The 18618-nt window shown below is 43.2% G+C and overlaps 1 protein-coding gene across 1 annotated transcript in view; it reads right to left on the bottom strand.

Moving 5' to 3' along the window:
- Window positions 1–18618, bottom strand: part of dnaaf9 (dynein axonemal assembly factor 9) — a 253262-nt gene that overhangs the window by 124888 nt on the left and 109756 nt on the right. The window contains exon 19 of the mRNA XM_048602079.1: window positions 9299–9369. Coding sequence (XP_048458036.1) covers window positions 9299–9369 — 71 coding nt within the window. The remainder of the gene's footprint in view (window positions 1–9298; window positions 9370–18618) is intronic.

Raw genomic sequence — 18618 nt, forward strand, 5'->3', positions numbered from 1 at the left:
TGGACAGAAGGCTGGTTTGCATGATGTACTAGGCTGTGTTCATGACTCTCTGTACTTTCTTGCAGTCTTGAGAAGACCAGTTGCCATACCATGCTGTGAAACATCCAGCTAGGGCGATTCCTATGGCGCATCTATAAAAATTGCTAAGAGTCTTTGTGGACATGCCGAATTTCCTTAGCATCCTGAGGAAATAGAGGTGTTGTTATACTTCTTGGCCATCACATCGACATGGGTGGACCAGGACAAATTGTTCGTGATCATCACTCCCAGGAACATACTCTCAACCGTCTCCACCTCAGCACCACTAATATAGACAGGGGACATGCCCTCCACTCCGTTTCCTCAAGTCAATGACCAGCTCCTTCATTGTGCTGACATTAAATGGAGAGATTGTTGTCTTTACACCATGCTATGAAGCACTCAATCTCTTTCCTGTATTCCGTCTCATCGTTGTTGAAGATCTGACCTACGACAATGGTATCATCACAAATTTGTAAATGAAGCTGGAGCAGAATTTGGCCACACAGTCGTGACTGTATAAGGAGTATAGTAGAGGGCCGAGTATGCAGCCTTGCGAGGCACCAGTGCTGAGGATTATGGTGGAGGTGGTGTTGTGGCCTATTCTTATTGATTGGGGTCTGTGGTTCAGGAGGTCGAGGATTCAGTTAGAGGCAGAAGTCAAGACATAGGTCTCAGAATTTAAACAGGAGTTTGTTTGGAATTATGGTGTTGAAGGCAGAGATGTAGTCAATAAGCAGGAGCCTGATGTGTATCCTTGTTTTCCAGATGTTCCAGGAATGATTGTAGGGCCTGGGAGATGGCATCTGTCTTGGACCTCTTGCGCCGGTAGGCAAATTGCAGGGAATCAAGGCAGGCTAGGAGGCTAGAGTTGCTATGAGCCATGACGAACCTCTCAAAGCACTTCATAATTATGGAGGTTAGAGCCACCAGGCAGTAGTAGTCATTGAGGCACGCTGCATGATTTTTCTTTGGCACTGGGATGATGGTGGTCTTTTTGAAGCAGGTGGGGACTTCAGATCACAGTAAGGAGAGGTTAAAGATGCCTGCGAGTACTCCCACCAGCTGGACCACACACGATCCGAGTGCTCAGCTGGGGACATCATCTGGGCCAGTCGCTTTCTGTGGGTTTGCTCTCAAGAAAGGTAGATCTAACATCTGCAGCAGAGTTGGACTAAAACAATCTGTTGCCGTGTTGTATGACTCTATGATCACAATTAACAGTGGTACAGTCTGAATTTGGTCTTTCAGGTTCATAGTTCTGTACAGCACTGTTCCTATTAAGCATCTTCCCTTCTGTTCTTCACTCATCTCTGCTATAACTTTTTTATTCCACGAATTTTTTCTCATTTAATATCATCTTCTAAACAATCCTTGGTCTTCCCTTCCATTCTTCCTCCACTTCCCACTTTTAATATAAAAGCATTACTTTTCTGCCTTCTTTTAATTCAGAAGACTTGGATTTGACTCAAAATGTTAACTGCATCTCTTTGCATTGATTCAACCAAACCTGCTGCATATTTCAAATACTTCCTGATTTTAATTTCAATAGAATTTGAATCCATTTTGTGAGAACTCCCGTTTTTTGAAAAGCAAAGCAGTTTTAGCTACAAAGAAAATACACAGCTCCCAACTGCCCACAGTGATAACTAACGCAAATATAAAGTCAGCGAAGTGAAGAACAGAAGGGAAGATGCTTGTCATATGAGGACCAGTTGAGGTCACTGGGTCTATACTTAGTGGCTTTTAAAAGGATGAGGGTGAATCTCTTTGAAACCTGCAGAATATTGAAAGGCCGAGGTAGTGTGGACATGGAGAAGATGTTTCCACTTGTAGCGCAGACTATAACCTGAAAGTGCAATCTCAAGGTGAAAGGGTGACCCTTTAGGACTGAGATGGGGAGGAATTTCTTCAACCAGAGAGTGGTGATTCTGTGGAACTTATTGTCATGGATGGCCATGGAGACTAGGTCGAGTGTATTTAAGACAGAAATAGATAGGTTCTTGATTACAAAGGGGATCAAGGGTTGCAGGAAGAAAGCAAGAGAATGGGGTTGAGAAACGTATCAGTCGTGATCGAATGGCGGAGTAGACATGATGGGCCACACGGCATAATTCTGCTTCGATATCTTATGTCTATTGGAATAAAACACACTAAAATGTCATAACAATAGCCTTTGTGGTTTGCAGCCCTACACCTTGCCAAATCCAAATAAGCTACATTAATAATGTAAATTATAGGCTCGAGATATCACTGAAATCAAAACTAGCCAACTGCTGTTTCGGATTTTTCCCCAAAAGGAAAAAAAAACAAAAATCGATATCAATCAATTGAACAGACTTATCACTGTTGAGTTTCTTATCAATAAAATGCCATTTTATACTGGATATCAGACCTCAAAATGGTAGTTACTTTACAAATAACAGACCACAAATTATTCCTGTGTTCATTTTCATTCAGAGACAGCTACAAACACAGAAGGGTGGGATAGCTACACAGGCAGAAGGATGGGTGATGACAAAAGGAAAATACTTTTCAGACAATGATTTAAAGCAGCAGCACAAAGAAATAAGGGGCAAAGTACATAAAAATACTTTATTCTTTGAAATACAAAAATACAACTGGAATACGCATTCTTAATTGACTACATTTCTTTTTGTCAACTATTCAACACTGGGGCGAAACAAATTAAACAATTATAAGCCATCAGAAAACAAAGTCAGTTATCCATTATTGATTATGTAGGTTTATCTGGTTGTTGGCCAAGGATTTTGTTTGGTAGATCCCAAATTCAAATTCAATGATTAAGATGATCAATACCGTAAATACTGGAAATGCAGAAGGGGGTGAAATTCAAAAAGTCACCCAATGTATATACAGTTCCATCGAGGATGGTGGAGAACTCTGGACATCAAGGGACATTGAGTGTTTGATGATGGGAAGAAGAGGAAGCATACAGCAGGTACATTGCATTAAAAACAGGGGAGGTCCTTCGAAAGCATAGTGCAAGAGGTTGCTTAAAAAGGAAATTAGGAAGGCAAAGAGAAACACGAAATATCTTCGCCAGACCGGATCAAGGCTTTTAATGACAACATTAAAAGCAGAACAGGGTTACCAAGGAAAGAGTGGGACGTGAAAGAGGGAAACCAAAAGGACATGGAGCCAGTGGACATGGTGAGTTCTTAAACAAATATTTCTCCTCTGAATACAGTTTACAAAGACAGTGTAGTCAGGAATACCAGTATTTATTTCTGGGATCCTCTCCACAATCCGGACGAAGGGTTTTGGCCCGAAACATTGATTTCCCTGCTCCTCAAATGCTGTCTGACCTGCTGTGCTTTTCCAGCTCCACATTTATTGACTCTAGCTTCCAGCATCTGCAGTCCTTATAGTCTCCAAGCTGCTACAGAAGCCTGGGGTGAGATGGCTGGGGTCCTTGTGAATACTTTTAGTATTTCACTGTCCACAGGCGACGTGCGAGATGGCTGGAGGATAGCTAATGGGGTTCCTTTGTTCAAGGACGGCAGTCGGGATAGGCAGGTAATTACAGACCAGTTTATGGTAGAGAAATGACTGGAAAAATTCTGAGGGACAAGATTGATCAGGGATAGTCACCACGGATTTGTCAATTCGATGAGTGTTTGAAGGAGAAGGAACGACTGGCAAATGGGAGGCTTTTAAAGTGTGATATCAAAAGTCCATGGAGAGTATGTCCATGTTAAGGTGAAGGGAAAAGCTGCCAGGTTTAAGGATCTCTGGTTGACGAGGGATATTGAGGCTGTGGTCAGGAAAAAGGTGGTGGCATACATTGGGTTTAAGCTATCAGGCTCAAGTGATTCCCTAGATTACTTTAAAAAAATGTAGGAACACACTCAAGAGGGAAATCAGAAGAGCAAAAAGAGGGTGAGACGGATCTGGCAGATAAGGTTAAAGATAATCCTGAGAGGTTCTACTGATGTAATAAGAGTAAAAGGGTGGCTAGGGAGAAAATAGGTCTCCTTAAATATCAGCATGGCTGTCTACGTGTGCAGCCACACGTAGTCTAGACCCTTCTTCAGAAAAATGGGGGATGTTCTGGTTCGCATACACATTACCAGAGAGGTGGTGTTTGCAGCCTTAACGCACATTAAAGGTGGATAAAATCCCTGGGCCTGATCAGGTCCATCCTCAGATGTTGTGGGAAGCTAGGGAAGAAATCGCAGAGACCCTTGCAGAGATTTTTGCTTCATCTTTAGCCAATGAATTTCCAGGAGACTGGGAGGTGGCTGATGTTGTTACTACTTTTCTTAAAGAATGGAAAGACAAGCCAGGGAACTACAGGCCAGTGAGCCTGACATCAGTGGCAGGCAAATTATTGGAGAGGATACTGAGGGACAGGATCAAACAACATTTGGATAGTTACAGTCTGATTAGGGATAGTCAGCATGGATTTGTGCACAGGAAGTCATGTCTGACAAATCCTTGAGTTTTTCAAGGAGGTAAGCAAGAGGGTGGATGAGTATAGGGCAGTGGATGTTGTCTATATGGACATTAGTCAGGCTTTTGACAAGTCTCGCATGGCAGGCTAGTCATGAAAGTTAGGTTGCATGGGATCCAAGGGAGGCTAGCTAATTGGATTCAAAACTGGCCTGATGGTAGGAAGCAGAGGGTGATGGTTGAAGGTGATTTCTCGGACTGGAGGCCTGTGACTAGCGGTGTGCCACAGGGGTTGCTGCTGGGACCTTTGTTATTTCTTATTTACAGAAAATGATTTGGATGTGAGTGTACAAGGTGTGATTAGTGAGTTTGTGGATAATACTAAATTAGGAGATATCACTGATGGCGAGGAAGGTTATCAAAAATTACTGGGGGATCTTGATCTGATGGGGAAATGGGCTGAGGACTGGCAAATGCAATTCAATACAGATAAGTGTGAAGTAATGCACTTTTGAAAGTCAGACCAAGGCAGGTGTTATATAGTAAATGGTAAGACCTGAGGAGTGTTGTGGAATAGAGCGACCTAGGAGTACAAGTACATAGTTTGTTGAAAGCAGCATCACAGGGGGACAGGGTGGTGAAGAAGGCATTAAGCATGCTGGCCTTCATCGGTCAAGGCATCGAATGTAGGAGTTGGGACGTTATGTTACAGTTGTATAAGTCTTTGGTGAGGCCGCACTTGGAGTGTTGTCTACAGTTTTGGTCACCCTGTTCTCGGAAAGACATAGTTAAAACTGGAAAGTGTGCAAAGATGATATCGAGGATGTTGCCAGAACTCGTAGGCCTGAGTTATAGGGAGAGGTTGGCCAGGATAGGACTTTGTTCCTTGGAATGTTGTAGAATGACGGCTGACCTGACGGAGGTGTATAAAATCACGAGAGGCATAGATAGGATGGATTCATATCATCTTCTTCCCAGGGATGGGGAACTGAAAACTAGGAACTGAAAACATAGGTTTAAGGTGAAAGGGGAAAGATTTAAGGAGGACCCAAGGGGTAACTTCTTCATGCAGAGAGTGGTGTGTATATGGAATGGGCTGCCAGTGAAAGTGGTTGAGGCAGGTATAATAGCAACATTCAGATAGGTACATGGATGAGAAGGGTTGAGAGGGATATGGACCAAAATGTGGGCAATTGGAACTAGCTGAGTGGGCACCATGGTCAGCATGGGCCAGTTTGGGCCAAAGGACCTATTTCCATGCTGCATTGCTCTATGACTCAGGATCTGTCTCTAACTAATCATTATCTACTTTGTTTTTTTGCAATGGTGACTAAACATACTGGTAAGTGTCGTGCAGTTGAAGTGGTTTACATGGACTTCAGTAAGGCTTTTGTAAAGGTCCCATATGGAAGGCTGGTCTAAAAGGTAAGAGCCCATGGGATCCAAGGCAAGTTGGCAAACTGGATCCAAAACTGGTTTACAAATAGAAGGCAAAGGGTGATGATGGAGGGTTGACTTTGTGATTGGAAGCCTGTGACCAATGGGGTACCACAGGGATTGGTGCTGGGAGTCTTATTGTTTGTTTATACGTTAATTACTTGGATAGGAATGTAAAAATAATAATTAGTAAGTTTCCAGATGACATAAAAATTGGGGGTGCTATTGATAGGGATGAGGATGGTCTCAGGCTACAGTTTGATATTGATCAGTTGGTAAATTGGACAGAGCGATGGCAGATGGAATTTAATCCTGACAAGTGCAAGGTGATACATTTTGGGACATCTGAAAAGAGATAGCTTTAGACAATGAATGGTAAATTCCTAGGGAGTATTGAGGAACAAAGAGAGACCTTGGTGTACAAGTCCACAGATCTCTGAAGGTGTCAGCACAGGTGGACAGGGTAGTGAAGGCGGCATACAAGATAACTGCCTTCATTACCTGGGCCATACAACATCAGAACAAGAAGTCCAATTACAACTTTATAAAACATTGGTTAGGCCACAAATAGAATACTGTATACAGTTTTGGTAGCTACACGATCAGATGTGATTGTATTGGAGAGGTGCAGAAGAGACTCACCAGGATGTTGCCTGGGATGAAAAGTCTCAGTTACGAAAAGAGACCAGATAAGCTGGGATTGTTTTCCCTTGATACAGGGGAGGCTGACGGGGAGGGGATCTAAACGAGGTATACAAAATTATGAGAGCATAAACAGAGGAGATTGTGACAGTCCCTACCCCATGACAGGCATGTCCAAAACCAGAGATCATAAGTTTAAGGTGAACAGCAAGTAGTTTAGAGAAGATCTGAGAAACAAACTTTTTTCATCCAAAGAGTGGTAGATGTATGGAACGTGCTGCCTGAGAGAATGGCAGAGGCGGTACTCTTGTAACACTTAAAGCATGTGGCTGAATACTTAATACGTGAGGGCATAATCAGCTTTGGATCAAGAGCAGGCAAGTAGTGTAGTTTAGTGTTTATTGATCTGTTGGTTAGCAAGGTTCAATCACACGGAATAGAGGAAGAACTAGCTACTTGGATACAGACCTGGCTCACAGGTAGAATACAGAGGATCGTGGTGGAGGTTTGCTTTTCGAATTGGAGACCTGTGACCAGCGGTGTGCCAAAAGGATCGGTGCTGGGTCCACTGTTTTTTGTCATTTTTATAAATGATTTGAATGTGAACAGAGGAGGTAGAGTTAGTAAGTTTGCAGGTGACACTATGCTTGCCCTTATTGGTCAGTGCATTAGGTGTAGGAGTTAGGACGTCATGTCGCAGCTGTACAGGACACTGGTTGGGCCACTTCTGGAGTAGTGTGCGCAATTCTGGTCTCCCTCCTATAGGAAGGATGTTTTGAAACTAGAAAGGGTTCAGAAAAGATTTGAGAATGTTGCCAGGGTTGGAGGGTTTGAACTATAGGAAGAGGCTCAATAGGCTGTGGCCATTTTCCCTGGAGCGTCAAAGGCTGAGAGGTGACCTTATAGAGACTTATAAAATCACGAGGAGCATGGATAGGGCGAGTAGGCAAGGTCTTTTCTCTGGGTGGGAGAGTCCAAATCGAGAGGGCATAGGTTTAAAGGTGAGCGGGGAAAGATATAAAAGGGATCGAAGGGGCAACTTTTTCACACAGAGGGTGGTGCATCTATGAAATGAGCTGCGAGAGGAAGAGGTGGAGGCGGGTATAATTACAACATTAAATAGGCATCTGGATGGGTATACGAATAGGAAGAGGTTAGAGGGATATGGGCCAAATGCTGGCAAATGGAGCTAGATTTGTAGGATATCTGGTTAGCATGGACGAGTTGTACTGAAGGATCTGTTTCTGTGCTGTATATCTCTATGACTCTATGGTCAACATAGACATGGTGGGCCGAACAACCTGTGTGTCATATGACACCCTATAACTGAGTTTACCACTCAATATTTAGGATAGCACAAAAGACAACAGATAAAAGTTTAAAAATATAGCAAGAGAGTATGGGGGAGAACCCATACAGAAGTGTTTCACACTTAGCAATCAAGTGTCTCCAACAGGACAGTATTGCAGTAAAATAAGAACAGGGGAAAGTACAGCAACCCAAGAATTTGTATGAGGCCACATCACAAATACGAAATTTCCTTCAGCAGTTGTGTGTGTATTCCATAATATTAGTTTGCCTTGTAGCTTCATCTAAGTCTGCGGTCTAATAATCTTTTTATTACCTTTTCAGGTGAGAATTACACAGAATTACTTTTCAAATACTGACTGTAGGATGAACTGCTAAAACTACACTGCTTCACAAGAAAGTACTTTAAACAAAACATTCACAAAAATTAAAAAGGAGGCTGGAACTTATACCACTGACTCCACAGAAAAAGAAACAAAATCGAACTTAAAGCGGAGAAGCCCTTGGGCCTGTCAGTTTGCACTGAGGGTCTCAAAAAAAAAAACTGGCTGCAAATATTGTGGATGCAACACTATGGCAAAGAATTCTGCCACAAGTAACACACCTCCTGACTCTCCAAAGCTTGTCCACCGTCTACAAATGCACACGTTAAGCGTGTGATGAATAGTCCCTGCTGCCTGGATATGTGCAGCTCCAACAACACTCTAGAAGCCTGAAACCATTTAGGATAAAGCAGATTTCTTGACTGGCATCATACCTACATGCATTCACTGCCTCCACCACTGAAGCTTAGCAGCAGCAGCTGCAGGCGATGTGTATCATCTACAAATGTAATGCAGAAATTCTCCTTAAACCCTCAACCACTTCCATATAGGACAAGGGCAGCAGTTGTAGAGGGCCACCAACTGGAAGTTCCCCTCCATGCTACTCACCATCCTGTGTTGGAAATACACTGCTATTCATTCACTGCCTCTGGTGAGAGAGTGGAACTGCCTTCCTAACAGCATTGTGGATGTATCTATAGTCAAAAGGACTGCAGTGGTGCAAAAAGGCAGCTCAGCACCACCTTTACACAGGCAACTAGCGGCGGACAAGAAATGGTGGCCTAGCCAGTAACACTCATTCTATGAATAACAAAGATCATCCCAACATGGAACTACATCTCTACTCTTTCAATGCCACTGAATCAAAATCCTGGAAGTCCCTGCTTAACAACACTATGGGTGCACATCCACCCAAAAATCTACAGCAGTTCAAGATGGCAACTCATCAACTGGTCAACAGCGATTTAGGAAGGATGATTAATGAGCAGAATACTAGCCATGTCCATGAAGATGGTTATAATGGCCATTATGTCTGAAGAAACTGGAACAGCTGTAAACCATTCAGTACAACTAAATAAGACCCATTAGTTTTGGATTGCTCTTTTAAACCATGACATTAATATCCTGTAAATGTCTTTTTTCAAGTTACTTACCATCCAGGACACATATCGAGGTACAGTTGCTGTGAGAATTATGTAGCTGCTATCTGTGGACATGGTGCCATCTGCAGTGCACAGAGAACAACAACTGATTATTTTGTTTACTTACCAACTTATGTAAATACAGTACATTTAAGGTCATGACACAAATCACGTCCGAGAGTGTTTTGTAAGACAAAAGAAATGTGACTCCAAGCCATGTAAGAGATGTTAGGTCAGACGATCAAAATCTTGGCCAAATTGGGAGGTTCTACAAATGACCCAAAGGGCAAAGAGAGAGGTAGAGAAACTATGTAGAAAGGACATTAGAGTTTGGGACCTAGACTACTAAAATCAGACAACCAATGGTGGAGCAATTAAAATTGGTATACACAAGCAGTCAGGATGAGTGGACCGTAAATAACTCAGGCTAATGGTGAGGTTGGAGGAAATTAAAGTTGGGAGCAATGAGGCTATGAAGGTATCTGAAAGGAAGGATGGGAATTTGAAAACAAAGACACTGTTTGACCAGGAACAAAGGTAGATTAGATGGCATAGGGGTGACAGGAGAAACAGGTCCTGCTCTGAGTTAAGGCACAGGAAGCAGAGTTTTGATTTATCTCAAGCTTACCAGGGTTAGAAAGTGGGAAACCACCAAAAAGTGCATTGTACTAGTTGAGTCCAGGGCTTAAAAAAATTATCCACAATATGATAGAAAGATTAAAAGGGACAGTGAGAATATGGATAAAAATGTGTTTCAGGGACAAAAGGTAGAGAACAGTGATGAATGGGAAATGGTGGATGCCAATGTAATCTACGACAACCACATCTGCACAAAGAGTCTGCAGTTTGATTATCTTCAGCACAGAGTCAGAGTCAATGTGCTGGAGTCAGATTCGGTCAGTGCAGTGCATCAGGTACTAGAAAATTAACTGGACACCACCGTCAGCACTTCATGTTTTTATTTCAAATTTTCCAGCATCCACAACTACTTTGCTTTCATTCTACAGAAGTTGGGTAACTGTCGTTAGAATATAAAATGGTGAGAGGAGATTTGATAGAAACAAGCAGCATGCATGAACAGCAAAGAAAAAATGTTTCCAATGGCAGAACAAGTGAAGGATGTCAAAAATGCTACAATGGCAAATGTTTTGAGTAGATACCATACATGGTTTAATTTTTTTTTTCTATTCATTTGCAGGATGTGGGCGTCACTGGTTGGGCCAGCATTTCTTGCCCATCCCTAGTTGCCCTTGAGAAGGTGGTGGTGAGCTGCCTTCTTGAACTGCTGCAGCTCTCCTGCTGTGGGGTGACCCACAATTAGGGAGGGAATTCCAGTATTTTGACCCAGAAGCAGTAAAGGAAAGGAATGGCGATACATTTCCAAGTCAGGATGGTGAGTGACTTGGAGGTGGTGGTGTTCCCAAATGTGTCTGATGTCCTTGTCCTTCTAGATGGAAGTGGTCGTGGGTGTGGAAGGTACTGTCCGAGGATCTTTGGTGAATTTCTGCGTGCATCTTGTAGATAGCACACACTGCTGCTATTGAGCGTCGGTGGTGGAGGAAGTGAATGCTTGTGGATGTAGTGCCAATGAAGTGGGCTGCTTTGTCCTGGATGGTGTCAAGCTTCTGGAGTGTTGTTGGGGCTTCACTGATCCAGGAAAGTGAGGAGTATTCCATCACACTCCAGGCTTGTGCCTTGTAGATGGTGGACAGGCTTTGAGGAGTCAGGTGGTGAGTTACTCGCCACAGTATTATGAGGTTCTGGCCCGCTCTTGTAACCGCTGTCTTAATGTGGTGAGTCCAGTTGAGTTTCTGGTCAATGGTAACCCCCCAGGATGTTGACAGTGGTGATTCAGTGATGGTAACACCACTGAATGTCAAGGGATGGTGGTTAGATTGTCTCTTATTGGTGATAGTCATAGCCTGGCATTTGTGTGGTGCGAATGTCACTTGCCACTTGTCAGCCCAAGCCTGGATATTGTCCAGATCTTGTTGCATGTGAACAAGGACTGCTTCAGTATCTGAGGAGTCACGAATGGTGCTGAACATTTTACCGATGATTGCACACATCCCCACTTCTGACCTTATGATGGAGGGAAGGTCATTGATGAAGCAGCTGAAGATGGTTGGGCCTAGGACATTACCCTGAGGAACTCCTGCAGAGATGTCCTGGAGCTGAGATGATTGACCTCCAACAACCACAAACATCTTCCTATGTGTCAGGTATGACTCCAATCACTGGAGAGTTTGCCCCTTGATACCCATTAATTCCAATTTTGTTCGGACTTCTTGATGCCACACTCAGTCGAATGCAGCCTTGATATCAAGGGCTGTTGCTGTCACCTCACCTCTGGAATTCAGCTCTTTTGTCCATGTTTGAACCAAGGCTGTATGAGATCGGGAGCTGAGTGGCCCTGGCAGAACCCAAACTGGGCGTCACTGAGCAGGTTATTTCGAAGCAGGTGCTGCTTGATAGCACTGTTGATGACACCTTCCGTCACTTTATTGATTATTAAGAATAGACGGATTAGGCGGTAATTGGCTGGGTTGGATTTGTCCTGCTTCTTGTGTACAGGACATACTTGGGCAATTTTCCACATTGTCGGGTGGATACCAGTGTTGTAACTGTACTGGAGCAGCTTGCCTAGGAGAGCAAGTTCTGGAGCACAAGTCTTCAGTACTATTGCCGGAATGTTGTCAGGGCCCATAGCCTTTGCAGTATCCAGTGTCTCCAACCATTTCTTGATATCACGCGAAGTCAATCAAATTGGCTGAAGACTGGTATGTGTAATGCTGGGGACCACTGGAGAAGGCCAAGTTGGATCATCCACTCGGCACTTATGGCTGAAAATTACTGAAAATGTTTCAGCCTTATCTTTTGCATTGATGTTCTGGGCTCTTCCATCATTGAAGATGGGGATATTTGTGGAGCCTGCTCCTCTAGTGAGTTGTTGAATTGTTCACCACCATTCATGACTGGATTTAGCAGGACTGCAGAGCTTAGATCTGATCCGTTGGTTGTGGGATTGCTTAGCTCTGTCTATCACTTGCTGCTTTCGCTGCTTGGCGTGCAAGTAGTCCTGTTTGGTGGCTTCACCAAGTTGAAACCCTCATCTTCAGGTACGCTGTTCCTGGCATGCCCTTCTGCAGTCTCCATTGAGCCAGGATTGATCCCCGGCTTGATAGTAATGGTTGAGTGGGAGATATGCCAGGCCATGAGGTTACAGATTGTGCCAGTGTACAATTGTGCTGCTGTTGATGGCCCACAGTGCCTCCTGGATGCCCAGTCTTGATTTGCTAGATCTGTGCAAAGTCTGTCACATTTAGCACAGTGATAGTGCCATACAACACGATGGAAGTTGTTCTCAATGTGAAGGCGTGACTTTATCTCCACAAGGACTGTGCGATGGTCACTCTTACAGATACTGTCATGGACAGATGCAACTGCAGCTGGCTGATTGGTAAGGATGAGGTCAAGTATGTTTTTCCCTCTTGTTGGTTTCCTCACCACCAGCCACAGACCCAGTCTAGCAGCTATGTCCTTTAGGACCTGACCAGCTTGATCAGTAGTACCACTGCTGAGCCACTCTTGGTGGGTGACATTGAAATCCTCCACCCAGACTACATTTTGTGCCCTTGCCATCCTCTGAGCTTCTTCCAAGTGTTGTTCAACATGGAGGAGTACTGATTCATCAGCTGAGGGAGGACGGTATGTGGTAATCAGGTTTCCTTGCCTAATGTTTAACCTGAAGCCATGAAACTTCATGGGTGTCCGGAGTCAATGTTGAGGACTCCTAAAGCAACTCTCTCCCGACTGTATACCACTGTGCCACCCACTCTGCTGGGTCTGTCCTGCCCGTGGGACAGGACATATCCAGGGATGGTGATGATGATTGTGGTGTCTGCTACCTTGTCTGTAAGGTATGATTCTGTGAGTTTGACTATGTCAGACTGTTGCTTAACTAATCTGTGAGACAGCTCTCCCAATTTTGGCACAACCCCCAGATGTTCGTGAGAAGGGTCAACAGGGCTGTTTCTGCCGTTGTCTTTTCCAGTGCCTAGGTCGATGCCAGGTGATCTGTCCAGTTTCGTTTCTTTGAGATTTTGTAGCAATTGGTAAAACTGAGTGGCTTGCTAAGCCGTTTCAGAGTGCAGTTGAGAGTCAACCACATTGCTGTGGGTCTGGAGTCACATGTAGGCCAGACTAGGTGACGGTGGCAGATTTCCTCCCCTGAAGGGCATTAGTGAACCAGATCGGTTTTTCTGACAATCAACAATGATTTCATGGTGATCAGTAGATTCCTAATTCCATACTTTTGTTTTTAATTCAAATTCCATCATCTGCCGTGGTGGGATTCGAACTCAGGTCCCCAGAATATCAACTGGGTTTCTGGACTGATAGTCTGATTAATACCATTAGGCCATCGCCTACCCTTTTCAACAGGATCAAGGTCAGCACTTACCACAGAATCACAACTTGGCATCTGAATGACATTTCATTTCATATTAGTCTGACAGTAAATACAGTGTCCTCAATCACAGATCACAGAATCTCTACAATATGGAAACAGGTCCTTCAGCCCAACAAGTCCACACTGACCCTTCCCCACTCACTATGGGCAATTTAGCATGGCCAATCCACCTCGCCTGCACATCTTTGGATTGTGGGAGGAAACCGGAGCACCAGGAAGAAAACCATGCAGACACAGGGAGAATGCGCAAACTCCACACAGACAGTCACCCAAGGGTGGAATCAAACTCGGGTCTCTGGCGCTGTGAGGCAGCAGTGCTAACCACTGAGCCACCGTGCCGTCCCAACTACGATCTAAATACAAGAGATCTGTTTCTGGCACCCTCCATGCCATCATTTACTGCACATCACACCAACATACATCCAAAGTAACTAATCTAATAGCAGAAATGGTAGCTCAAAGCCACGAAGAATCTTAATAAACTGTGAATGAGTGACAAATTTATTCTTCTAGTGACAGCATTAAAAACAGATGGAAAACATTTACCTCAATTTGGCTTCCATGCCAAAACTAAAATTGATCACTGCAGACAAGGCTCACCTACAATGTGCCAATGACTGCACTCAGCACCAGATGTGCAAGCCACTCTTGATCTCTTCAATTCTACATGCAAGATGGCCTGTCATCATATCAACCAAGATGTTGAATGTATCACAACTCACAATGGTTGTGTGCTACAAATCGAGTCCCATTACTTCCACTGTGATTATAAAAGTACAAACTTGATTCAACTACCAAATTGCCCAATTTTACCTCGCTGTCTAATTCAGGATAAACGTATATGTACACCAGGTTTTTAGCATTATCAACTGTTCATTATAACAAACTTTTCACACCCAATGACAAGAAAGAAACCCAAACTGCTAACCTATAACTACATAAATTAAACTCTACTCCTTTTTAAAATTCCCACACACACGAAAACAGACATGGAGAGGCAAAACAAGCAGGAAAAGGCAAAACACGGGCAGGAAAAGACAAAGAGACACCAAATCAAACCAGATGAGTTGATGAGATGCATTTCTTTCCGTTCCGTCCATTTCCTATCAGTTCTTTACTCGTGAGATAAGGTTGTTTGTACAAACATATTGTTTTACTTTCACATGTTGAAAATTTGCCCCTTTCAGTGTCTCTGAAGGTGGCTTTTCTACTGTTTTTCTTTCAACAGGCAATTTTCAGAGAGAGCACTTCATAGGGAAATGGTGAGTAAGAACAGCTACCAGATTTTCTGTTACTCCTTACACACAAAGGAGAAAGAGAGTTTTAGATGCTTTCTCTTTGCAGGCTGGATGTTTCTCCTATATTGTCCAAACACAAGGCTGTAACCACTTTAGAAGGACCCAATCAAACGTATATTACTATGCTGAACCCTCCTGAGCTGACAACTGGTCTGATTTTGGTTTTCAATCAAATCAAAAGACTGTCTCTAAGAAAGACAACATTCTAGATGCAACTCTGAATGAGCACCATAACTCATTTATTTAATGCAACATGTTCTTCCATAATTTTCCTGGTTTCAAACAATATTTTTTCCCAATTTGCAGTCCGCAGTCTGAAGAAAAATAAGACCAGAAGACAGTGTAGGAGGCGGCCTTTCATCCCATCAAGTCTGCTCTACCATTCAATGGGATCACAACTTCTGTAATAATCCTGAACTCCATGTGCCTGCCTTATTCCTATAATCCTTGATTCCCTTCCTGTGTGAAAAAAAAATTGTCTTTCTCAGCCTTAAATAAATCACAAACTAGCCTTCTACAGAGAAGAATTGTACAAATTCTCTACTTAAAAAAAGAATTACTCTTCATTGGTGTTAAATGAAGACCCCTTATTCTGAGATTATGCCGTCTGGTACTAGACACCCTCAAGGAGAAACAACCTTTCCACAACTACCCTATGAATCTTGTATGCTTGAATAACGTGTACTTTCATTCTTCTAAACTCCCACGTACAATCCCAAACTGCTCCACCTCTTCTGATAACAAAATCCCTGCAAACCCAGATTCAAATCAAACATTTTTTGGATTGAAAACCAACTACGACGCATTGGACACTGCTTCAGATAGCCATAAAATATCTCCGCAGCCAGGTCCTGTTTTCTCAACTCTTAAATCACCACTTTTACAAGGCAGGACTAAGAAATCATTGCAAAGCTACATGGAAGCTCATTTTAAAAGGAGAGCAGCACTGCCAGAATGACCGGGAGGTGCTTGCTATCAGTTGTTCAAAATAGCAACATCAAGTTGTGCAGCAGCTTGAGCACAAACTCCTGAATGATGTATACTGGTGGCAAAGGAGGAAAGAAAAGGAAGCAAATTCTGCACTCAAGGGTTCTCCTAACTCAGAATATCCTGCCCCAAGTAACTAACAAACTTGCAGGTTGAGAATTGGCCTGTTCAGTCTCAAAAATAACCTATGACCCTGAGTAGAAGTCATCCTCAAATTAAGGCACAGCTGAGAAATGATCAGAAGTCAGACACCACCAGGTGTAGGGGTGATCCGTACCTGGCTACGTAAGGTGACTTGTACCTGACCACTCCAAGTGGCCTCTGCCTGCTGACAAGATGGCAGAGAGAAGCTAAGCAAAACTAAGCAGCCTGCTCACACAATGAAATACAATGATACCTTTGAACAGAATTGCTCGAAGGTCAGTAAAAGAATGCTGTATGTTCCCATCCGAGACAGTTCTGAGAAAAGAACAAACAAAATAAAGAACAAAGAAAATTACAACACAGGAACAGGCCCTTCGGCCCTCCAAGCCTGCGCTGATCCAGATCCTCTATCGAAACTTGTTGCCTATTTTCCAAGGATCTGTATCCCTCTGCTCCCTGCCCATTCATGTATTTGTCTAGATACATCTTAAATGACACTATCATGCCCGCCTCTACCACCTCCGCTGACAATGCGTTCCAGGTACCCACCACCCTCTGCGTAAAGAACTCTCCCTTAAACTTTTCCCCTCTCACCTTGAAATCGTGACCCCTGGTAATTGAGTCCCCCACTCTGGGGAACAAGCTTCTTGCTATCCACCCTGTCTATACCTCTCATGATTTTGTAGACCTCAATCAGGTCCCCCCCAACCTCCGTCTTTCTAATGTAAATAATCCTAATCTACTCAACCTCTCTTCATAGCTAGCGCCCTCCATACCAGGCAACATCCTGGTGAACCTCCTCTGCACCCTCTCCAAAGCATCCACATCCTTTTGGTAATGTGGCGACCAGAACTGTACGCAGTATTCCATATGTGGTCGAACCAAAGTCCTATACAACTGTAACATGACCTGCCAACTCTTGTACTCTATACCCCGTCCGATAAATGAAAGCATGCCGTATGCTTTCTTGACCACCCTATCGACCTGCGTTGCCACCTTCAGGGTACAATGGACCTGAACACCCAGATCTCTCTGTGCATTAATTTCCCCCAGGGCTTTTCCATTTACTGTATAGTTCGCTCTTGAATTAGATCTTCCAAAATGCATCACCTCGCATTTGCCTGGATTGAAATCCATCTGCCATTTCTCCGCCCAACTCTCCAATCTATCTATATTCTGCTGCATTCTCCGACAGTCCGCTTCACTATCTGCTACTCCACCAATCTTAGTGTCATCTGCAAACTTGCTAATCAGACCATCTATACCTTCCTCCAGATCGTTTATGTATATCACAAACAAAAGGATGCCTTAGGACAAATAAATGACCAATTCCAGCCTTATTAACGAAAGATTGTCCCAGTAAATAAATAACATCAGGTGCTAGATGAGGACCTGAAACAGCTGCAGAGATAACAGTTAAAGTTACTTCATAGTAAATAGTTGCCTCTTTGAAGCTACCAGCAATATTAAATACTTTCTAGCTACAAGTGTTCTAAATCATACAAATTGGTTCCAATACATAACCAGGATATAATACAAGCCTTAAAAACTTTTAAGCTTAGACATGAAGATTAACCAGCCTTAGGAGATGCCTTCTCTTGTGCCCCGAACAAGACAGATTGCTTACAATCCATAAATTACAAAATGCTGACAGTCGTGATTGTAGAACATTACACTTACAATTCAATTTTTCACAGGAGTTAACCTTATAGCAATTAGTTAAAATGAACTGACTTTTGATTTTTATATTATGTAATTGGATCAGTGGGAAAATAAAAGGAGTAACTGAATGTGATAAAAAAATTACTAAAATACAATGGGCAATAGAATTTGAGCTGTCCTTACAGATAAACAGGCCTGAGAAAGACCCGAAGGAGTATAGCTATTAAACTTTTGGAACGTGAATGAATTGGATGCATAGGAAGATCCCAAGGCCTACAGATTACAAGGTCTAGCTAGTACCACAAGATCATGGGAACCTGGGCACGTCCACAGAAGTGCCCATCACTGATTCAGCATCCCACAGAATTGGGTGTTTGGATTAGGGGGAAGGACAGCGAATACGTTACGTTTAATGATCATAACACAAAATGTATAAAAATGCTGTTGTTTCTTTGTAAAAGCAGAGGCTGTGTCATAGATCTATCTTCTGAAGCCAGATTCAGGGAAGATCCTTTGGCCCTCTCCCTGCATAAACAGGTTTCTGCTTGAATAAACAGCTTCCACTTGCCTGAATCTTGCCTGCTTCCCGAGTCTTTGTCCTGGGTCAGGAAACAAAAACACTTACACCAACTTCTAGTCCAAAGGTTTATTTGAAATCACAAGCTTTCGAAACGTTGCCCCTTCATCAGATGAAGTGAGCACACAGGCACAGAATTCATACGCAGAGAGATCAACTGGCAGAAAGACCAACTGTTCATATAAAGTGGAGT

The sequence above is a fragment of the Rhincodon typus genome, chromosome 1 (genome assembly GCF_021869965.1).
Source record: "Rhincodon typus isolate 14 chromosome 1, sRhiTyp1.1, whole genome shotgun sequence".
Lineage (NCBI taxonomy): Eukaryota > Metazoa > Chordata > Chondrichthyes > Orectolobiformes > Rhincodontidae > Rhincodon > Rhincodon typus.